Source organism: Lycium barbarum, chromosome 3, assembly GCF_019175385.1.
Source record: "Lycium barbarum isolate Lr01 chromosome 3, ASM1917538v2, whole genome shotgun sequence".
Lineage (NCBI taxonomy): Eukaryota > Viridiplantae > Streptophyta > Magnoliopsida > Solanales > Solanaceae > Lycium > Lycium barbarum.
The window spans coordinates 114,398,805-114,423,671 of record NC_083339.1 but is presented as its reverse complement, the minus strand read 5'-3'; the positions used below and the strand labels follow the sequence as shown (position 1 = coordinate 114,423,671).

Sequence of the window (24,867 nt, the reverse complement as noted above, 5' to 3'; positions counted from 1 at the left end):
CGAGTACAAGCTAAATGAAAAGTTTCCTTTTGCTGTTTGAAAGAAATTAAATTGATGCTAAATTCCTCCAGATGTAGGTAAGTAATTTTCTCTACTAATGTTGTTTACAATGGTGAGATCCGTGAATATGTGGAATACGGTAAATTGTTTATAATCCTTATAGTAGCTTAGCTTTGTCTTTTGCTACTAATAGTATGTTATTATTACGTTGGATTCGTTTGATCTATGGAATCTAAGTGGTTCATTTGATTATTTATGTCTCGAAGTTGTTCCCGAAGAACAATATCGTTAACAGGGATTGTGATATTAATTCCATATCCTTTAATGACGAAGAATGAGAATTTACAAGAAATATATGAATCACCAGAAGTGACAATATTTCTTAAGTCTCATTATGATTAAATTCATTTATGCCGCCTATATGAAGAGGTAATATTTCCGATGTATTGTTCTGGCTACAATTGAAGTTGTGTTTGAGCAAAATTCTTTACATCATATGTACGTTTTGATTTGCTCCTGAAGTAGCAACATCTTAAAAGAGGTTCTAAACTATCATAATTTGGCATGGTTAAATCACGTTCAGATGATTATGTACCATTCCCGAAGAATGAGAATATTTGACAAATGTTACAAATACAGATTCATTCCCTGAAGTGAATGTGATGATATTTGATAAAGATTATAAATTCGGACATGCTCTTGGTTGTGAATATATCAAGCCTCACCTCCAGAAGAGGTAGAATAATTGGAAAAAAAAAATCTACGATTTACTCCCGAAGTAGTAAACTGAGAAATCTGCTCCCGAAGTAGCAAACTCAGAAATTTGCTCCCGAAATCGCAAATTTTGAAATCTACTATTGTCTTTGCATGTACTATTGTTTATCTCATGACACCAACAGTGTTTAACAGTAATACTGCAATTGAAATCGAATTAGGAGAAAGTTTGAATGGGTAATTGTCCACTGTTCATATTCAAGGTATGATAAATATTTAATTTATGCCAAGACCCGATCGATCGCAATATTTGTTGTCCTTGCAAGAGAGAAAATTCTGGTAAAGTTCACTCATTCCCTTCCATTTCTTTGCTCTCATTATTAGCAGAAATCATGATAGCTATTATTTGGTGATGTTATAGCATGTATTAGTAAAAGATTGAAAAGTTCTAAGAAAGTTCACGTCTGGAAAGAAAACCAAGAAAAGAAAAAAAAAATTGATCAATTTATTTACTCTTTCTGTTGATAATATGAATCCTCTTAATTTGGAATTATCTCTTAAAAGGAATAAGTTTGACACATTATATGTAAAATAAATTAAAAGTTTTAAATTTTCAGGCAAGGAACCACTTATGGTTACTGAATGTATAACATAATCTGATAGTCAGCGGAATTACCGAAAAGTATGTGTATAAGCCTCAAATATCCTCCTTTGGCTTTCTTTTGTATATTTGTTCTTTGTTACTAAACATATTTGTGCAGATCTATTTGACTCTCGTGGTAACATATTTGTATCAGATCTATTAGACTTCTCGTGGTAGCGATATTTCTACTTTGAAAATTTATTGTATCACCACTACCAAAGCGAAGGAATGTAGCTGGATGATAAAATTTGATATTCTCTTGATCGAACTTTAGAGATTACGATTCACATATGGCGAAATTTTGTGAGTTTCATTTTATATGATTAAATTTATTTATGCCTATTACCACCAGAAGTGTTAATTTATTTCATGTCTTCATGCTTATTATGAAATATATATAAATATATAGTGCAAAATCAATTAAAGGCTCCAGAAGAGCTAACCACTCATCTACAAGATCATGACACTAGTAGTGTCCAAACAAAATGTGATTATGGAGAATAAATTAAAGGCTCCGGAAGAGCCTATATGTCATTCATTCTAAATTGAAATATACGAAGGTGTCATGACTGAAACACGAGTTGTAGTAAACCCGAAGTTTACTAAAGTAAATAGCTATCATATTGAAGCTATAAATGATTGGAGGATTAAATATCTTGAAAATTATAGTGGGTAAGAAATATGTATATGAATGGTTACCCTCTTTACTCTCCAAATTGTACTACACAAATATAAGCATGATGAATCACATGGTAAACCAGAAGTTTATAGGTGCAAACAATAATTCATGTCATAGTAAACCAGAAGTTTACTAAAACAAATAGCACATGGCATGGTAAACTTGAATTTTACTTGTATAAATAATTTTATTAGTCGGCATGAGCGATATGGCTATCCCGATTCAAATATGATGTGCAAATTGAGTATTTGACATATATTGAAGAACTAGAAGATTCTTCAAGGAATTATTTTTGTTGTTTGTTCTCATGATAAGTTGATTATACTGGCTAATGTTGGATTGAATTCCCTAAATTCTAGAAAAATATAAAAGGTGAATATGGGCCCGTTCACTTGTTATGTGATGTCTTAAATAGATGCATCAATAAAACGGTCACATGTGCGTTTATTGTCAACCCGCAGTTTGACATATGCAAAGTTAGCACAATTTTCAGATTATGTAATCAAGATAATTCATCTTGTTAATGCTAGTTTATACCAAGCTGGTTTGGCGTTGAATGCCTCCGATAAATAGTTAGACCATTGCTTATGAGAACAAAGCTTCATGTGCTGGTCTGAGATATGATATATTGTATACAACATCACTTGTATGCTTCAGACCAATAAATTATGATAAATTTTCCCCTCACAATTGGTTCAGGGTTAGGAACCAGTTATTCCCATCTAATAGTTTTATATATGGTATACGATTAATTAATCTACCATGATGCATAAAGATGGATTCCCCCAAAGAAAATGGGGTGTATGTTAGTTTTTCTAACATAAGGGGGAGAGAATAAGCAGCTGAGGAATATGTGATGAATTATATATCATTAGTATGGTCCTCATTCAAAAGATAATTCTACTCAAATGCTAGAAGCATTTGCTGACCCAAAATTTATTTCTAACTTCAGCTACAAAATGCTCCTATTAAATTCATGTCCCAGAAGGACAACATCTAAAGCATGCATGAAGCATGGAACGCAATAATCATTGGAAAAAAAAAGAGGAGCAAATGATTAGTGATCATTATAAGGAGACAATGTGCTCTTGAAGAGCCTACGACATAACACTTCATGAAACCTCATGAGAGGTTTAGGTACCTAAAAATAATGGAAGTGATGAGATCTCAATAAGTTATGTCTCATTGCGAACCGATACAAATGATATATCGTCGACGATATCGTTGGTACAATATAGCACAATATTGTAAAAGATTATGAGGATCTGAATTCTACGTATATAAAGCATGCTAACGTAGACATTATTACCAAGTGAAATGACGCATCTTGGTAAGAGTAAAGCTTATAGGACTTGCTGTCCAGACACCAGAAGATGTCACATCATTTAAATAGAAATAGATGTTGTCACAGCCTATATGAATTACTTGACAAAATTATATGAAAATTCCTGAAGAATTTTAAATGCTTGAAGCATATACAAGTTGTAGAAATTTTCATAATTCTTATATGAATTAAGCTAAGCAAGGTGAACACGATTTTATCACCTTAATGAATATTTACTGGCTAAGGGTACAAATAACTCTATTTATCCTTAAGTCTTTGTGAATCAAAATCTTTCATATTGTTAGTGCAAGTTGATGACTTGAGAATTATTGAAACTCTTGAAGAGTTTTCAAAAGAAATAGATTATCTGCTGAAAGAAGTTGAAATGAGAAACTTGCAGAATTTGTTGGTCCTGAAGTACCACATCTTTATGCAATTGATGTATTTATATATTTTGCTATGACTATGGGGGATTATAGTCATACGATGTTGTTTTACATGACAGTCAAATCATATAAAGATAACATCTGTTTATAAAGTAAGTCAGGAATGCACTTGGAGTGATTTCAACAATATAACTCTATCCAAAGACTGAAGATGCACCAGCATACATAGACCAACTAAAGAGAGGATTCATAAAAGCACAAGGCATGTTTCACCAAAGTTGTTCTTGACACACAAGCTCCAGAAGAATGGTGATATCAACGTGCAAGAGATTTGTTCGAGCGATAATATGACTGATTTATTCACCAAGTCTCTACCAACTGCAAATTTCGAGAAGATGGTGCATAAGATTGAGATGTGCAGATTCAAGTTTTTGGATTGAAGTTCTCATCAGGGGGAGTTAATACGCGTTGTACTCTTTTTCCCTTTCAAGGTTTTTGTCCCACTGGGTTTTTCCTTGTAAGGTTTTTAATGAGGCAACCAAATGGCGTATTATTAGAAATGTGTACTCTTTTTCCTTCACTAGATTTTTTCCCATTGGGTTTTTTCTAGTAAGGTTTTAACGAGGCACATTATCTATCGAAATAGACATCAAGGGGGAGTGTTATAAATATTATTATAATATTGTGATGTCTATCTTTAGGAGGAATTTTAGGGTTTGTGACTTTGGCACCAAGTCAATTCTCTCCTATAAATAGAGGGGTTCTCTTCATTGTATTTCATCCCCAATAAGAGAAATAAGAACTCTCCCCTCTTCTCTCTTTCTCCACATATTCTTGTTCTTTGCTTTATTATTTTATAACAAGAGGAATTTATTAGATGATTATGAAAAAAGAGAGAAAAACAAGGACAATGAAAGGACAAAATATAAAAAAAAAATGAAATAGATACTTATCTTTTTTTTTCCTCCTTTAGTCTCATCCCATTTGGTTTCTTTTTCCTTTTACTTGAATAGAAGGAAGATTCATCAAATAAGAATTTTACTGTTTAATGAAATCAAGAAGAAAATCAAGTCCTTAAATATATGAATTCGAATTATATTAAATTAAGAAAATTGTGTATTAACCTTATAACATATGAAACTTTTTTTAATAAATTATTATTTTCATTTTAAAGAATATTTGACAATAAAAAAGTAATTTTTATAAGCTCCAATTCTACTAAAGTTTCTATATTGTGATTTTATCATTATTTTTACTTCTAAGGTTGATTTTTTTTGTTTGTTCTATCTCAATCAAATTTATAGAAAAATTATTTTTAAACTTGCTGACATTTTTCATACCAGCAGGAAGCGTGGCAAGTTCCCTAGTAGTAATACATAAATTGGGACGGAGGGAGTAACTGTTTTCCGAGCAAAATATTTTTTGGTGTGGGAGCAATTTGTTCTCTTCCCACTCTAAGTTCCGGACAACAAAGCAAGGCAAACCGATTCGATATGATGGTAACAAAAATTCGAGTCAATAACCAAAATACCCCCCAAAAAAACTTTTTGAACCAAAATACCCTAACAAAAAAATAAGTTACTAAAGTACCCATAACACAGTATTTTACTGCGCTATAGCACTAACTGAGACGGAGCCGTTAAGTGCTATAACGCAGTAAAATAATGCGCTATCCAAAAGTGTCTCTCACCTATAGCGCATTATTTTACTGCGTTATAGGACCTTTGCTCACTCCTATAGTGCAGTAAAATATTGCGCTATATGGCTCCACTATAACCCGATCGGGTTCCACCACTGGTCCCCTCCAGTGAAACAAAATATTTCAAAACGCCATTGGAGGCGAGCCAAGGTGGTCCCCACGTCTTAAAACGTCGTTTTCTATTAAATTTCATCCGGAAAGTTTAGATTCAAGGTATATTCAAGTCAAGGAGCAAGATTCTAAGTTCGAATTTTGAGAAAAAGCGGCGTATAACTCGATTAAAATAACTCTACAAAAAATCTTCGACTAAGGTTTTCTACTATGAACTTTTGTTATTATTTTGTTATATACATTATATTGCATGCATGTTTAACATTTAATCGTCCTTAATTTCCAAAAAAAAAAAAACAAATTTCATTTTTTTTTTTTTTGGTTTGATCGGGCTGGCTGGGCAGTGGCTTAGGCCACTGTTTCGTTTTTTTTTTTTTGGTTTAATTCATTATTTGTTAAATGTTTATGAATTGTTAATTTGTTAAATGTTTATGCATTGTTAATTTGTTATATTTTTATGAGTTGTTAATTTGGTTAATTATTTATGAATTGTTAATGAATTATTATTTTGTTAATTGTGTATTTGTTAAATATTGTTTATGAATTGAAAGAAGTTGATTGGTAATGAATTATTATATTGTTAACACTTTGTTTGGATGATTGTTATGTATTGTTTTGACATTTATCGTATTGTGTTGTATTGTATAGGACCAAATCAGTGGTTACATAAAATAGAACCTTTCGTCGTTACATAACAATAAAATTAAAGTAGCAATCAAAGCAAACATTTTATTTAAACTAACAACATAATATAATACAATAGGTAACAACCATCCAAACAAGTTGTAAACGATTATGAAATGTTAATCTATACAATTTTAAAAGCGTGAATATATATGTTAAATAAAAAAAATTATCTTAAAAAGAATAGTTAAAGTTCTTCTTTTCATAAATACATAAGCTAACGATAAAAATGTAAAGTTTATAGGAAAATATGTGGTCGACGAATATACTCTCTTAGTTTAATTTTATCGTAGTTGTGTTGGCTATTTGGTCAACTAAAAATGTATCACATATTCAAAATACAGTTCCAAACAAATATTACTGCTAAATTTCGATTAGTTAATATAATTTATCTTTCATTTAAAGAATAATGACTAATTTAGTTTGTACAGACCGGACTCTTTCATGGATCCGAATGTTCCCCCTGGGCCCGATGATCACCCGGGGCCCGATATCACCCGGGGCCCGATGTCACCCGGGGCCCGATGATCACCCGGGGCCCGCTGATAGATCAGTATTGTCTTTGCAAGACAATCATAGGTCAGAGTTATTATGGGCCGGAACTATAGGGATATCTACTAGGCTCCGTCCCCGTAGGCTGCAGAGAGCGTGGGCTCTTTTACGCGAGCACCCCCCACACCCTCGCGTGTTGGAGATATTGTTTCGGGGCGGCATCTACCGTTGCATGTCTGTTGGTCGGGTACAGCATGATTGGGCGCTCATCACGGGCATGGTTGAGCGGTAGAGGCCAAAGACACATACCTTCCATCTTCACACTGGTGAGGCCACGATTACACTTCAGGATGTCGAGGTCCTCTTTGGATTGCGGGTTGATGGAGAGCCAATGTACACTCGGTACGAGCCTCCTCCTGGTCAGACGTGGGTGACAGAGTTGACTAGGCTCACCCACTTCGTGCCTGATGTCGCGGCCCAGATATCGGGACAGAGTCGGGTTCAGCTTAGTGCACTCTGCACTTATTTGGAGGGTTTGGATCCGGTTGACGACGGCACCCCGTAGGACGATGTTGATCGTCATGCCCGTTTGTACCTGCTTATTATATTCGGGGGCATCTTGTTCCCGAATTCATCGGGTGCCTTTGTCAGTTTACGTTACTTGGTTTTCTTAGAGCATTTGGACCGCTTGGGAGACTACAGCTGGGGCGGTGCTGTTTTGGCGTATCTTTACAGATGCCTGTGCTGAGCGTCTATTGGTGCTGTCAGAGATGTGTGTGGATTTTTTGCTCTTCTCCAGGTAATATTTAAGTGTGCGTTCCTTTAATGTCAACAAACCTCTTGAAAGGACGACTAAAAAATCGTATTTTCTAATATCGCTTACAGTTATGGGCCTGGGAGAGGATGCTGCCTTTTCAGCCCGTACCTAGGCATCACCTCGAGATTGACATGCCTTATGCGAGGAGGTGGACAGCGGGTTTTGACCGGGATGTCGATACGCACCACAGTATTCTTCCATTCCGGGACCAGCTTGATCACATGACGGACGATGCGGTAAAATTATTTAAATTTACATTAATAATTTAATTAAACGTCTTTTGTACTTGGTGATCACTGATTTGTATTTATATGTTATGCAGCTATTTATATGGACGCCATACGCTGCTATATTAGATGGTTTGCCCCCCTTCTGTAGGGCAGGTCAGGGGGTTTGGAGGTTGCGGTGTCCATTGATACACCTGGACATCGTAGAGGATCACATGCCCGAGCGTGTCTTACGACAGTTTGGGCATACACAGAGTATACCCCCTGATGTCCGTCATGAGCTCCAACACTACCAGCGGGACGATCGGGCGACCGTTGATGATGATTTTTTAGCTTTTATGGATGTCCAGCTCCACCGTTGGGAGAACAGGTTGGGCACTTTAGCGGTGGTCGGCCATTTGACTCCCATTGAGCATTACATGCGTTGGTATCATCAGATCACACGCCGATTGATCGGCAACCCAACTTTGCGTCCCCCTAGGGATGTAAGATATTCAGCACTCGCGGGGCAGTACGAGGCATTGGTAAGTTTATCGTATTTAGATTTATCTAATTTTATTAATTGTTACGTTTTAAAAATAAACTTTTTTTGTTTCTGTTAAACACAAATGCAGCTGGTGGTCGTACAGCGTTTACGCATCTTAGGGTTAGAGCATATGCCTTACCCTGGGCTTGCGGGGCTTGCCGCGGAGATGGTTAGGATTTCCGAGGATGGTATCCGCCAGGCAGGCGAGATTAGGGGCATGGCGGAACCTGTTCCGGAGGCTGAGTTTCAGGCAGCACCGGGTGCTCCCAGAGGAGGAGGCCGTGCTGGCAGAGGACGCCGTGCTGCTGGAGGACGCCATGCGCGTAGAGGACGCGGCACTGTTGCTAGAGGACCTAGTGGTGGAGGACTGGTAGATGAGGCGGATGAGGCCGATCCCATTCCAGAGGGCGTTCACGGTCTAGTCCATCTGCAGCCCTTCCAGGCCGGTGGCAGCTCACCTGGGGACTCACCTACGTTTACGCCGACGCTCTTACTTGCTGAGATACTCGGGTCTTCATCACAGCCGAGCCAGAATGCATACATGGAGGAGCGTGATAACGTTGATTGGGCGGCGTTACGCGCTTCATTAGCTGATGAACGACCTGTGAGGAATTTAGAGGGAGCCCGGATTCTTGACTTCGATGAGTTTTTTATCCCGGTTAGTATTTAAAATACTTATTTGTTCATTTAAATTATTTATTTTAAATATATATATATATGTTACTCATTATTTAGTACTATTTTATAATTTAGGATTCGGCGCCAGCGGGTCCACTAGAGCCACCCACTCAGGCATTTTCTCATGGGTCTGCCGAGCCAGCGATGTCTTCCCATGTGACTGTGGAGCCACATGTAAGCTTTTAATTAAAATTAGTTTTATTCAATATAAGGTCAATATTTAATATACATATTTGATCATTTAAAGTACTTATTATTTCATTTTTTTCATATTTTAGGATTCAGCGCCAGTGGGTCCACAGGAGCTGCCCATTCCGGAGCATTCTCATCAGCCTGCCGAGGCAGAGGTGTCTTCTCATGAGACTACCGAGGCGCATGTAAGTTTTTTACTTAAAACTAATTTTATTCAATATAAGGTAAATATTTATTTAATTTTTATAACCTTTACTTGGACTTCGAACAGCATCTCGTCCAGGAGACTACCTCATCTTCACCATTACACCCATCTCAGGAGCCTACAGACCCATCTCAGGAGCCTTCTCAGGGGCCGTTGACACACAAGTTTGATTAAATAAATAACGTTAATGTATTCAATATAAATAAGAAATGGTACTAATATTTATATACTTTTCAGGTTCATCTTTCGGCGCCTGCGGTGGCGACTCCCGACGAGGAAGAGGTCGAGTTTCCAGACCCAGCTCAGCCTGAGGTTCTGAGCGTGCTGGCGGGACAAGATCCCAAGAAGAAGCACGTTCTAGTTAAGGGCGCAAGGGCTAGGGGAAGAGGAGATGATCATGACTTGGAACGCCCGGTTATTAAGAGGAAAAAGGGCGACGGAGACGATGGCGAGGGCGGTGGGGATGGTATGAGCCTTCGGCCTAGAGATAGTCTCCGGCATACTACATGTGGGACCCATCCTCGATAGTGTATTTACATTAGTGTTGTGCAATTTATCGTAAATATTATATATTTTTTGCATATTTATAAATATTATCATTAGTCTTTATTATTGTTTATAGTTTCACATCCTAAATTGATAATTAAAAAAACGTGACACATTTGAAATAAAGTTAAGCATTAATTTAAAAATAAGACGAAACCCTAAAAGATAAATAACTTAAAGCTAATGACTACAAGTCTTCAAACAAAAAAGGACTTCGAGCACTTTTCAACTACTAAAACGACAATCAAAAGTATCACGTATTCTTGATGTGTTGAGCCTATTTTATTAATTGTACAAATATAACTAGAGTTTTATAAAAAAAATATTGAAGTTTCGGAGTCTCAAAGCATGATTAATATACGGCTAAACTACGTAAAAAAAATAAACTACGTAAAGAGGAGTGAAAGTGGTTGGAATGGGGAGGTCCTATAACGCAGTAAAATAATGTGTTATAGGTGAGAGACACTTTTGGATAGCGCATTATTTTACTGCGTTATAGCACTTAACTGCTCTGTCGCAGTTAGTGCTATAGCAAATACTGCGCTATGGGTACTTTAGTAATTTATTTTTTTATTAGGGTATTTTGATTTAAAAAAAGTTTTTCGGGGGCATTTTGATTCCGAACCTACAAAAATCCAGTTCATCCTTACAAGATAACTTCCATGAAGAAAGTAAACAAAAAAGGAGGCGCGTTAAAAAAGCCACGTAATCCTAGATGAGAGGATTGAGGAGTGTGCCATTCAGTCCTCCCCCAAAAAAGGTCAAAACAACTGCCACTTGTCATGCCACCTCCCTTAGTCTCACATACACCGACCCCAACATAAAAGGTTTTTGCTGATACTTCCTTCCAACTTCCCATACCTCCTATCACCGCCTCCACTCTATATATACCTTTACCGCCCATTTCATTCTTCACCACCATTTCAATCTTCTCTACTATTCTTTCATTTCATTAAAATTGTGATCATCTTCTAAGATAAATAAATAATATTATTTGTTATTCTGTTATTCGGTATGGAGAATTTGACGCTCACTGGATTCTTGAAACATGTTGCTGAAAAATTCCCATCTCATCGTGCGATTTCTACTTCAGGCAAGTTTGATATCAGTCATGCACGCCTTCAAGAACTCGTTGAACGTGCCGCTGCTCAGCTTTTATCTGCCGGTGTTAATCACGGTGATGTCGTTGCTCTCACCTTCCCCAATACCATTGAGGTTTGATTTCTTTTCCCTTTCCCTTTATTTTTATCTTACGTTACGTCCAGAAACGTCACGAAATCTGAAAGAAAAATGAAAACACGGTTTTTTTTACGTTAATTGGAAAAATAAAGCGGAGGTTTTGTTTTAGTTTTGTGATATAATCAAGATTTGATTTTTCAAGAGATAATAATCAAAAACACACTTTTAACTATTATTTTTTCGCGAGTTCAAACTCCATCTATAAGTTGTTCCTTTTCACAAATCCGTCTATCAGTTGTTCCTTTTCATAAAAACTGATCACGAGGTGTGTTTTGATACGATGAATAGAAAAAGAAAGCTAACTTATAATTGGATATGAAACTCCCGAAAAAGCGGAAAAGTAATAGTTACGTGTGGTTTTACCAGGCCAGGCGAATTTCGTCAGTTTTGTAGATTTTCCTAATTAAAGTAGTACTAATTTTCTATTGAATTCTGTTTTACAGTTCGTGATCATGTTTTTGGCTGTTATTCGAGTTCGAGCCACAGTAGCGCCACTGAATTCAGCGTACATGGCAGAGGAATTCGAGTTCTATTTATCCGATTCTGAATCGAAACTCTTAATAACTTCAAAAGAAGGAAATGAAGCTGCTCAAACAGCAGCTTCAAAGCTCAAAATCCTTCATATTACTGTAACTCTGCCTCAACCCGAATCTGATATTGCTTTCACCCCTGCTCCACCCGAACCGAACGTTGAATCGGTGTCCAAAATCGTTAACGAGCCATCAGATATCGGACTTTTCCTTCATACATCAGGCACAACGAGCCGACCGAAGGGTGTTCCTCTGTCTCAGCTTAATTTGGTATCTTCAGTGAACAACATCAAATCCGTGTATAAGCTTAAGGACTCGGATTCAACGGTGATTGTATTACCGTTATTTCACGTTCACGGGTTGATTGCCGGATTACTGAGCTCACTCGGGGCCGGAGCATCCGTGACACTTCCAGCTTCGGGGAGATTTTCAGCTTCAACTTTTTGGTCAGACATGAAAAAATACAATGCAACATGGTACACAGCTGTGCCTACAATTCACCAGATTCTATTGGATCGCCACCTCAGCAAACCCGAACCTGAGTACCCGAAGCTCAGGTTCATTCGGAGCTGCAGTGCAGCACTGGCTCCATCCGTGATGGCCCGGTTAGAGGAAGCGTTCGGGGCTCCTGTTTTGGAGGCGTATGCGATGACAGAGGCGACCCATTTGATGGCTTCGAACCCGTTACCCGAGGATGGCCCGCATATAGCCGGGTCAGTTGGGAAACCCGTGGGTCAAGAGATGGCTATATTGAATGAGAATGGTGTGGTACTAGGGGCTAATGCTAAGGGGGAGGTTTGTATTAGGGGTCCAAATGTCACAAAAGGGTACAAGAATAATCCTGAGGCTAATAAATCAGCTTTCCAGTTTGGTTGGTTTCATACTGGAGATGTGGGGTATTTGGACTCTGATGGATACATGCATTTGGTTGGCCGAATCAAGGAGTTGATCAACCGTGGAGGTAACTTACTCCTACACTTTCATTATTAGTTATCTATGTGTCCCTATTCCTCATGAAATGCATGATAACAATCACATGAAAGTAGGTTTATGGAAACAATTTTATTTGGATTTAAGCTACATATTATACCAACGGTATATAGAGTCTATTTGGATTAGCCGATTAAAAATAGTTGATAAGCATTATATGCTGAAAATATTATTAGGTACTTGAAATCGATTTTATAAATAAGCAGTTACATATTTTGATGAATGACAAAAATAAAATAGAAATAGAACTAAAAGTTGTGTTTTAGGAGGAGTATTTCGAAGATTACAAAAGATATTAGGGATAATATTATAAAAGTTTGGTCAGATCAAAAATGCTTAAAAGTTTTAAAATCATATGTTAAGTATGATCGTCTTTGTGACTTTTGGTTGGTTTTAGCTTATTAGCACTTCTGGTGTTTACCAAACATTGATAAAACAAAATGTTTATAAGTTTGATCCGCTTATAAATTTAGTAAAACACCCTCATGAATTTTATTCTATCTGTGCAATCTAACCGGTTATAGTAAATTAACTGAGTATACTCTTATTTTTTCAGGTTATCTTTAGGCTTGTTATTAAAAGAAGCTGTTAATCAAACTTAACATGACAGTGTAAAAAAATTATACATTATCGGTGTACAAGTTTTTAAATTCTTTTACTTTAGCAAATTTGGTGGTAGTTAATGGCGGAGACAGACTTTTCTTGGATATATTCCCTCCGTCCCAAAAAATTGTCTCACTTTTTTTATTAGTGTGTCCTAAAAAAATTGGCACATTTCTATATTTAAAAATAATTTAATTTTATGAGATGATTTACAACCACACAAATATCTAAGACTTATTTTGGACTATACATTTCAAAAGCGTTCCTTTATTTTTAAAATTTTATGTCAAGTTAAATTAAGATAATTTTTTTGGGACAGGAGTATGTTATGTGGACCGTAGATATACACCATTTTATCATCTTGATTTGTTATGAAGCCAAGTTGGTGGGCCCAGTATGCATAACTGAATCAAACTTGGCTTTGATATTTCGTGGGTGAGATGTTACTTTACGTAACCAGCAGGCCACTTTTAGGTTCATGATTTTGACTGCTATTCTATATTCTTTTTAACGCCTTACTTGGGTTATTCCGTCGGCCATAGTGTTTGAAAATGTGTTAACAAGTTCCGTCGGCCATAGTCTTGAAAATATGTGAACAGAGTAGACTTTAACGCCTTCTACGATGTCACAACACAAAATATCAGCTTTTAAAATGTTGAAAAGCACAAGCTGTCAATGTAACTATTCTTAAATCTTTTGAGTGATTTTGTTTCTAGCTTATTACCACCTAAGTTCCAAGTTAATAATAGTTGACGTCTGATTGAAAGGGCAGGCTCTTTCAATATTATTGTTGAAGACATCCAAATCTTTGTATTCTGATATTTGCTTAACATGTCTTAATCAATAGTTGATTTTATGAAAGTAGTACTAGATCCTGAGCTGATGAATGTGAGGGTTGAAGTAACTCTGCTAAGATAGTAATATTTGAAGCAGCTAATGCACTATTATTCGTTATTTATAAACGTTTTCCCTGATGAATGTGAGGGTTGAAGTAACTCTACTAAGATAGTAATATTTGAAGCAGCTTATTTATAAACGTTTTCCCATCTTATAATTTCAGGGGAGAAAATATCACCTATTGAAGTGGACGCAGTACTAGTTTCTCATCCGGAAATTGCTGAGGCAGTCTCTTTTGGAGTTCCTGATGACAAGTATGGTGAAGAGGTAAGAGAAAAATTCCAATTTTTTGTTTAATTGGCCCGCTTTGCATTAATGGGAAGTGGAGATTTCCATTTGTTTGTTTCAGTCCTAGTTGATTGCACGTAAAGAGTGATATGGACATGTAAATATTCATTTGTTACTGTTATACGTTTATTTCTCTTTAATTTGCATGTATCCTATTCCATGTGATGTGAGCCCTGTTCTCTATTTTAGAGCCTGTTTGGATAGGCTTATGCTTATAAGCTGTTTCCTTATAAGCTAAAAAAAAATAAGTTGGGTAGTCTAATTTTTTTTTTTTTTTACTTATAAGTTGTTTTCAGCTTATAAGCTGCTTTAGATAAGTTAAGTCAAATGGGCCCAATTATTTTTTTGAGCTTATTTTAAGCATAAAATGACTTTAAGCTGGCCAGCCAAACACTCAAAAAAGCTGAAAACAGCTTATAAGCAACTTATAAGCCAATTCAAACGGGCTCTTAGTGCCATTGTGCAGAGAGCTTAATTGCCAACAAATTAATTAGGTAGTGCATTTTGGCAAACTACGTAAGGTAGCTCTAACTGCAAAGACAGTTGAGAGTTGAGACACATAAGCTAAACTATCCCTTCCAAATGCGTCTATTAATACCTAATTACTCTTGTGAAGACAATTAGATGGTTTTATAAGAGGAAAGAAAATGGTTCACAGTCTATAGTGGCTGAGCCAGTCCAAGATATTCACTAAGGTGGTTCAAAATATGAAAAAGTAACACAAGTACTTCTTAAGATTTCATTAGTGTTACAGAAGTCTATTTGATTATTAAGGAAACAAAACAAAAAAAGGTTCTACGTCTACTATGTATACATAAAAGGTAATTTAACCATATATAGACAATGTAATTGTCAGCGAAAAACCCCCTTGACCCTTCCTCCCTCCGCCCCTGAGTCTATATCCCTTGGTTTATCCTTTGTATTGTCTCTAAAGCCATAGTATGTAGCAGTGGATTTAAATGTTGTTGATCCTGAGTTGAAAGAATAGGTGTTGAAATGTATATCTAACGTTATTTGTATTTTTAGCACATCTATATAGGGTTCTTGATCCCGAAATACTGAATTAGTGAATTGAACCCACAAACCCGTGGTATGATCTTCGACCAATTTATGGCTGTGTTTATGGGTTGTTCAACGTTTCATATATTGTAGTTCATTTCTTGTTATTCTCATCGTATGGATGACTAAATCAGATGTTTTCATATTTGACAGATAAACTGTGCAGTTATTCCAAGAGAAGGGTCAAACATTGATGAGGCAGAGGTGCTGAGATTTTGCAAGAAAAATCTGGCAGCCTTTAAGGTCCCAAAGAAGGTCTTCATGACTGATTCTCTTCCAAAGACTGCATCTGGCAAAATTCAACGACGACTTGTTGCAGAGCACTTCCTTGCACAGATTTCAACTGCTAAAGTCCCCAAATTTGGAGCGTAGAAAAATTGTTGGCTATATACGGTCCTTACTCCTATTAACAATAAAATATGTTTTTCGATATTAGTTACGTAAATACTTGGTCAAGAAATCGGGACACGAGAATATATCAGTGGCTCTAGATTTTCAGTAATGGCACAAGTGTGTTCTCTAGGAATCATATCAGGATGTAAGGCACGACCTCTATTTCAATCGTATTGCAAAGTGTCATTTGCATGCCTTCTTTTAAGTTACTAACCTTAACGTGGACAAGTATTTGTCATTATCTTTTAGGTATTTTGGTTATGTAAAAAGTGTTTAAATTATAAAAGTTCAAAAGAAACTCCATCTTGCCTGATTAGCCACGACCACCCATACTTGGCCGAGCCAAGTAAACGCGTGACCTAGTGGCCAAGAACTCTTGGGGAACACAAATTGCAGCAATCGTCAGAGTATCTTATTTTTCAACAAAACGGAATGCGACTTGTACAAGATTGTCATTCATAGTTGAGCCCCCGTGAATCGAAACCATAACACTCTGAGGACACGAAAATACTTTCAAATGAGCGTTCCCTTTTTCACGAAATATTGCTACACACAGAATGAAAGAGTAGATTTCACAATTACTAGGACTGTTGAGTTGCATCAGCAGAATACTGACAAAGAATCATCTCACCCACCCAAATACCCATACAAAACAATGTTTCAGACCCTTAACAAGAAATCTGGAACTGTAAGTGCACACTTAATGATATGACGATAGGTAATTAAATCTCACCAAATATAACTAGAAGATCTCTCAGCCTAATCATCTAGGGAACACCAGCTCAGCTGCGTAAAGAAATATGTCGTTCTAGTTGGGCTTAACAACTATCTTAGTAGGCATTCGGTCATAGAAACCAAAAACTTTCACTTTTTTTTTTTTTTTTGGGAATTTTGGAGTTGGAGTTGTGTTTAGCCATAGTTTTTAAAATTGTATTTTTTGTTAAAATGTAGTTGTTTTGGTTGTGAAAAAAGTACAAGTTTTTCAAATTCCAGAATACAACTTCAAATTGTATTTGGAATTTTCATGACCAAACGCTGATTCCGGAAAAAAGTGAAAAAAAATTCAAGAAAAAAGTGAATAATTCTTATGGCCAAACGGGCCTTAGTCACACCAAAAACATAATGCAGTCTCCAGACTTTGTACAGGTAACATTTCATATTCTTTTGAGCTGAGCCACACTTCCCTCAAGACAAAATATTGGTACTAATACAATTCAAAGAGCTAGATTTTAGTGATAGGTATGTGAAGCAACACCAACTATAACTACAAGGGATTGAGGAACTGTCCCATCATGATGTCAAACGCAAAACAAAAATCCAAACTCGGTCTAAACAAGATTTAAAAGAATGAACAGTGCTACGACTGCATAACAGCACTCAAATTCTCCATGAACTGAACTAGTTAAGCTTCTTGACCTTCTTCCTCCTCGTCTTCATAGTCATAACCTTCCTCCTCAGCTGATGCATCTTGATACTGTTGGTACTCAGAAACTAGATCGTTCATGTTGCTTTCAGCCTCCGTAAACTCCATCTCATCCATACCTTCTCCAGTGTACCAGTGCAAGAAAGCCTTTCTTCGAAACATTGCTGTAAACTGCTCGCTGACCCTACGGAACATCTCCTGAATTGAGGTGGAATTGCCAATAAAAGTTGAGGCCATCTTCAGTCCAGTTGGAGGGATGTCACAGACAGTAGACTTCACATTGTTTGGAATCCACTCCACAAAATAGGAAGAGTTCTTGTTCTGTACATTAATCATTTGCTCATCAACTTCCTTGGTGCTCATTTTTCCCCGGAACATTGCTGAAGCAGTCAGATAACGACCATGACGAGGATCAGCAGCACACATCATGTTCTTTGCATCCCACATCTGCTGCGTGAGCTCGGGAACAGTCAGGGCTCTGTATTGCTGTGACCCACGAGAAGTGAGTGGAGCAAATCCAACCATGAAGAAATGCAATCGAGGGAATGGGATGAGGTTGACAGCAAGCTTGCGGAGATCAGAATTGAGCTGACCAGGGAATCGGAGGCAGCAAGTTACACCACTCATGGTGGCAGAAATCAGATGATTAAGGTCTCCAACTGAGGCAAACATCATGAGTCAGTACATTAATCTAAAAATATTCACATAATAATACAATCATATAAAAAGGGCAAATCCAACAGAATGTCAAGTCCCAGATAGAAGTAATATGTGAGTACGAACCGAGAAAGACAAAAGATAAGCACAAAGATGCAGAGTTCACACTGCCATAAGCCTACAATCATATGCAATGAAATATGGTTTCGTCTATATCGTGCAATCTTTCACTCAGTTGCTGAGCAGCTGCATGAGTTCATCAGTTAAATGGACAATGTTACTTTCACAAGCTTCCTTTTTTTTTTCCTTTTTTAATTGGTATAAACCATTCTTATTCATAAGTGCCACATCACATAACAACAGTTCCAGATAAAATATAACTTTCAGTAAGCCAGATAATTCTCCAATGAACTTAATTTATGGTTGGTTTAAACCCAAATATCAGACCCTAACCACTTCATCTTACTACCACCATCCGGAAGTAAGCTAATTTGCACATCATAATCCCATCCACCCCCAGAGTTTCCTCTGACTGACCTTATAAATTAAGAAAATTTCATAAAAGAAGGAAGCATTGTTCTAATCACAAGCATACATATCAACTGAATCAACACTCCACGTCTTTTTTTTTATAAGATTTACTGAATAGCCACTCTAATCTAACATACTGATGAATGAGAAGCTCAGGAACAACTAGGATATATATAGCAGACATAAAAAAACAAGAGACAAGGCAATCATGCCTTCATTTCATGCTGTCATTTTCAATGTAAACAATAGGTCATTTTATAACTAAAGGTAGTGCATGAAATACAAGAACCAAAATATCACAAACTGTAAAGTTGCATCAGAAAAACTATTGCTGATCAAAGAAGACAACTTACAGCTTGGGGTAGTAAGTTTGAGAGTCCGGAAGCAAATGTCATAAAGAGCTTCATTGTCCAAGACCATACACTCATCTGCATTCTCAACAAGCTGGTGAACAGAGAGAGTAGCATTATAGGGCTCAACAACAGTGTCTGAAACTTTTGGGGAAGGGAATACAGAGAAAGTAAGCATCATTCTGTCTGGGTACTCTTCCCTGATCTTAGATATCAGGAGAGTTCCCATTCCTGATCCAGTTCCACCTCCCAAAGAGTGACAAACCTGAAAACCTGAAATAAAAAACAGATTCCACGTCCATAGGCTTTACAAAACAGACAATTTACTTGGATGCAATGCCATTTACCACACATAATCAACAAAACTATAGCAAGCTCAAATTTCATTTCTCTCTTAGAGGCCTAACAAACGTTTGTTCAAACAGGGAAATGAATACATCAGTCTCTAAACATCTAAACCCTAAATTGCACTATTTTACAAAATAAACATTAGTTCCTGCTTTCATGCAACATGCACACAGTCACAGACACTTGCATACAATGCCCGATCATCGTCGTCCGAGTACCATGAGTTACAAAATAAGTTACTTTTTATAGAATCAAAAAGTGCTACGCGAAAAGTTTAGAAAGTAAACACAAGGACGCGAAAATTTAAGAGAGAGTGAACTCTGTATAGATATATTGAAATCTATGCTAAGACACTAAGGGGTCGTTCGGTTGTTGGTTAGAGTTATGTGTATGTATTCGTATGTACGGATTAATTATGCAGGATTTTAGTTATTCCATCTTCTACCCTACATAAATTAAATAAAAATCTCTTCATAATTAGTTATGCACAATTATGAGCTGTAACCAGACGCGTGACTTGGTGTACTTGAATTTTATACCTAACAACAAAAATGCTACTATGAAACACAATACTACATCAATAATTTACTTCTTCCTAACCAGTAACCAAGCGACCCCTAAATTCAAGCAGCAAATATTAGCATATATAAGACGAATAGCAACATCCAATTAAATTACCTTGTAAGCAATCACTGTTCTCAGCTTCCTTCCTTACAACATCAAGAACCGAATCAATAAGCTCCGCTCCCTCAGTATAATGTCCTTTAGCCCAGTTATTACCAGCACCTGACTGACCAAACACGAAGTTGTCCGGTCGGAATATCTGACCATAAGGACCTGATCTAACACTGTCCATAGTTCCTGGTTCCAAATCCATGAGTACCGCGCGTGGAACAAACCTTCCACAACTTGCTTCGTTGTAGTAAACATTCACGCGCTCTAATTGAAGGTCATTGTCACCTTTGTACCTTCCTGTTGAATCAATGCCGTGTTCGGCACATATAACTTCCCAGAATTTGGCTCCGATTTGGTTCCCACATTGACCTGCCTGAATGTGCAATATCTCACGCATTTTTTTTGCTTTGTTTTCGCCACAAATTGAGTATTTCCTTATGGGGTTTACTGTGGAAGTGAGAAATTGGGTTTGGGCAAATGGAGGAAAGAGGAGTTGGGGTTTTATAATGAAGTGGCGGTGCGGAAAAACGGAGTTTGTTTGCCGTTATAACTAGACGGCAACTATTATTTTCTTTCGGGGGAATTTTGAATTTTGAATTTTGAAAAGTTTATAAAAGGCTGAATACATTAACAAGACGACAATTCTTTAAACTTGTAAATTTTAGTTGGATAATCGAAGTAATTAGGCCTTTTTTTAATTAAGCATCAGAATATATGAAAAAAATATTCCTGTCAGACATTTTCTACTCATATTTGTTAAAAGTTTACATCACGCAGATAAATTAATTAACATAAAATATGCCTCATTATTTACATATAATTGAAACATACATGAAGTTTTACGGCTTATTGAGATTAAAATGTATAATTAAATAAAGTAACATATTTAAGTTGTTAATTTATTTATGCAACGGGTGGTAGAAAACAGACGCAAAAACTTTTAAAAGCTTTTGAGTTAGAAGTGTTTAATATTATCATATTTTCGGGTGTCTAAATAAAATTTACTGACAAATTATATAGGCACTCCCTCTGTTCCAAAATAAGTGTCACGTTAGGTAAAAAAAAATTATCTCAAAATAAGTGTCAACTTAGAATTATATCGCTAATATTAAAAAAGTAATTCTCTTCAAAAATTGCTCAATTTATATATATGTGACAAATTATATAGGCACTCCCTCTATTCCAAAATAAATGTCACGTTAGTAAAAAAAAATTATCTCAAAATAAGTGTCGGCTTAGAATTATATCGCTAATATTAAAAAAGTAATCCTCTTCAAAAATTACTCAATAATATATATATATATATATATATATATATATATATATATATATATATATATATATATATATATATATATATATATATATATATATATATATATATATATATATATATAACAAAATAGGTGTGTTTAGTAAATTCAACATTATATCTAGGCTTAATACCTAGATGGACCCTTAAACTTGACATGTTTTGTAAGATAGACATATAAACTTATAAGGTGACCAGATAGACACTTAAACTTACTCAAAGTGTATTTTTCAAGTTTTTCAGTTGTTTTGAAAACAAAAACTATATTTTTCAAACACTCACAATTTTCATGGCCAAACAAGCCCTAAATATATCACAAAATATTTTTTTTTAAATGCAAAAATAAGGCAAACGCATATACATGAGACTATAAATGTGCACTTAAACCAATAAATACTCGCTAATCGCAATTTTGCAGCTTTCAATTAACTCGGATTTTTTTTTACACTTGAATAATTAAAAAACAATAACTTTAACCAATAAAAATCCTTAAAAAAAGAAATTTCAAATTAAGAAATTTCTAAGTTCAGTATTTCAAGTGTAAAAGAAATTTCAAATTAAGAGAACTGTAAAGTCGAGAAGAAAATCCTTAAAAAAAAAAATTTCTTAATTTGAAATTTCTTTTTTTAAGGATTTTTATTGGTTTAAGTGCACATTTATAGTCTCATGTATATGCGTTTGCCTTATTTTTGCATTTTAAAAAAAATATTTTGTGATATATTTAGGGCTTGTTTGGCCATGAAAATTGTGAGTGTTTGAAAAATATAGTTTTTGTTTTCAAAACAACTGAAAAACTTGAAAAATACACTTTGAGTAAGTTTAAGTGTCTATCTGGTAACCTTATAAGTTTATATGCCTATCTTACAAAACATGTCAAGTTTAAAGATCCATCTGGGTATTAAGCCTTATATCTATTGATTTGAAACGTTGATAGGGGTGTACTTATAAAAGTTATAAAATGTGGAGAAAGTTGGGATGTTATAATCACGCCGGTTTGACGTGTGTGAGTGACACGCGCTTTTTCACATGGGAAAAGCGGAAGGTTCTAGTTGTTGTGCGTGCACGTGAAGCGTGGGAAAGGAGGCATGTGATTACAGGAGAGAAGTCATGTGAAAACACTAATAAAACAGCTGGATGAAACAATTTATGGTTCACTAATTGTTGAAAAAAGATAAACGACCATGGATATCAACATTCCCAAGATTTCATCAATCTACTAATGGAATGAACGAGCCAGTAAAACCTTAATTGTTTCTGTTTATTTAATTTACTCCTCCATTTCAAATAATCTGTGGTTACTACAAATAATTATCTCAAATTATTTGTTATTTTAGAAGTTTAAAATGCGATTAATTATTTTTTCTTTATTTTTATCATTAATAGAGTTGAGACATAAATAAAGGAAACATTAAATTGAGAGATATTATAACTTAAATATAAATAAGGATAAAGTTAGTCAAATATCCCCTTATACTAATAACTACTCCGTGCCAAAAAGAATGTCTACTTCACGGAGAAAAAAGGCAAACATATAATTTGAGAGTATCACAATATCTCAAACTTTAGCATGTTTTTACCTAAAATTGCATTGCATATTTTTCAAAGCAAATGTTAACAATCATCAATTTGATCTACTACATGTATAATTATCGCGACAGAAAGACAGTAAATTCCCCTTCTGACAATTTTATTTGATTAAACCTTAGCGTCATTTTCCACCTACTGATAAAACCTACGAGCATGTATCTTTTAGACAATGTTCGCGGCGTTTATGCTCTCATCCATTGTACATTTGTACTTAACTCAGATGGACTAGAAGATTCTTGAACATATATTTATGCCCAACATGAACTCATTATACAGAGCTTTAATTAGTAAATATAATGTTATTTCATATTTGTTAAATTTCGATTATATTAATCAGGTAATCAAGCCTCATCAAACGAGCTAAGTGATCCAACACATTACATAATGTGGGCCTAATGTGACAATGGTTGGGACTTGGGAGCAGCATAGATTATGGAATATGGTAGATTTTCATTTATTCTTTATATTTTAGTGGGATCAACAATGATTTTCCATTTACTGTTACGCAATCAATCGTGTGATTTATCTGATGTGATGTTCAATCAGCAATGGCATAACCAAATTTCACTCGTCGGATAGAGATAGTTAGAATCATGGTGTTCATATTGTGGACCCTTTTTTTTTAAATCATAGGCATGTTATCCTTTTCACGTGTTGACAAAGTAAAATTCCAATTTGGTTCTAGAACATCGTTGGAACTAAAGCATGGCAGAAAGAGAAAGACGCTTCACAAGAAATAAGAATACTTTGTGATGGCCTCTGTAAGGTGAAGTGTGGGGAAACTGCTATTTTATAGAGCATATGGATGGACTGAAAAGTGGAACATCCCAAACGTGGTTTTTACTCTAAGAACTGCAAAAAGAAATAGTATACTTTTTAGAGAGTGAGATGCCATGGAGTGATCAAGTGAAACCAGATGCATTAATCATCATACTTTGCGATGAAGCAACGTTTCTCTCAATTGCTGACCCCTTTTTGATCTTCTTTTGTCAACATTCTATCTACAAGTCATGTTGAAACTTTGACATACGTACGTGTGGATGATTTTGGGATGATTCGGTTGGATATTTACGCTATAGTTCAAGTTATTTATTATTGATTTTAAAATGTATTAAAATATTAATCCACCAATAAGATATCGATTGGTTCAATATTAATTTAGCAGCTATTGTTGATTTATTAGTTATTAAATTAATAATATCTTCACAAATGAATTTCTATTTTAGTTTACTATAAGTTAAGAAAAAAAAAATCCAATCAATAGAAGTGCCAACACCTAACAGAAGAAGAAGTATAGGCTGTAATAATTATTGACCATCATGAATAAAATTGACATCCTACTTCTGCCATTTCTTTGACCTTTTGATGTCAAAATGGTGATTTCCAAATCAAAACTAATTATATTTTACTCTATTTCAAATTTGGATTTGAATAAAAACCTACTCCATTATTAATTTTAAGTGTAATAATGGTTTTTTTATCAATTGTTTATTGAGCCCGTTTGGATTTGCTTATAAGTTGCTTATAAGTTGTTTTCAGCTTTTTTGAGTGTTTGACTGACCAGCTTAAAGTCATTTTGTGCTTAAAATAAGCTCAAAAAAATAATTTGGCCCATTTGACTTAGCTTATCTAAAGCAGCTTATAAGCTGAAAACAGCTTATAAGCCAAAAAAAATAAGTTAGACTACCTCAACTTTTTTTTTTTTAGCTTATAAGCTGCAAACAGCTTATAGGCATAAGCCCATCCAAACAGGCTCTAGAAAGTGTTAGACCAGCATGATCAAATCATACGATTTACCTCAATAGTCAAACTTCTGTTAGAGACGGTAAGTACAATGTCAATCCATCTTCATAAGAAATATCAGATCGAGAACTTCTCTTTTCATGGCGGAAATTTTTCTAACATTTATGTGCTAGCGTAAAGTTCCTAAAGATGACTTTATATGCTTAAAGATAACAACAACAAACCCAGTATGATCCCATAAGTGGGGTCTGAGAAAGGTAGAATGTACGTAGACCTTATCTCTACCTTTGTGAGATAAAGAGGTTATTTTCGGTACCTC

General features: G+C 35.5%; 2 protein-coding genes across 2 annotated transcripts; one reads left to right on the top strand and one right to left on the bottom strand.

Moving 5' to 3' along the window:
• Window positions 1-10,827: 10,827 nt before the first annotated feature.
• LOC132631902 (probable CoA ligase CCL9) lies at window positions 10,828-16,127 on the top strand. The gene is made up of 4 exons (XM_060347637.1): window positions 10,828-11,138; window positions 11,606-12,653; window positions 14,346-14,449; window positions 15,683-16,127. The coding sequence occupies exons 1-4, from the start codon at window positions 10,938-10,940 to the stop codon at window positions 15,899-15,901; spliced, it is 1,572 nt and encodes a 523-aa protein (XP_060203620.1). The 5' UTR covers window positions 10,828-10,937; the 3' UTR covers window positions 15,902-16,127.
• Window positions 16,128-17,059: 932 nt separating this feature from the next.
• LOC132631903 (tubulin beta-1 chain) lies at window positions 17,060-20,442 on the bottom strand. Its single transcript, XM_060347638.1, has 3 exons — window positions 19,910-20,442; window positions 18,887-19,156; window positions 17,060-18,004 (listed from the first exon to the last, which is right to left on the bottom strand). The coding sequence occupies exons 1-3, from the start codon at window positions 20,301-20,303 to the stop codon at window positions 17,325-17,327; spliced, it is 1,344 nt and encodes a 447-aa protein (XP_060203621.1). The 5' UTR covers window positions 20,304-20,442; the 3' UTR covers window positions 17,060-17,324.
• Window positions 20,443-24,867: the final 4,425 nt, after the last annotated feature.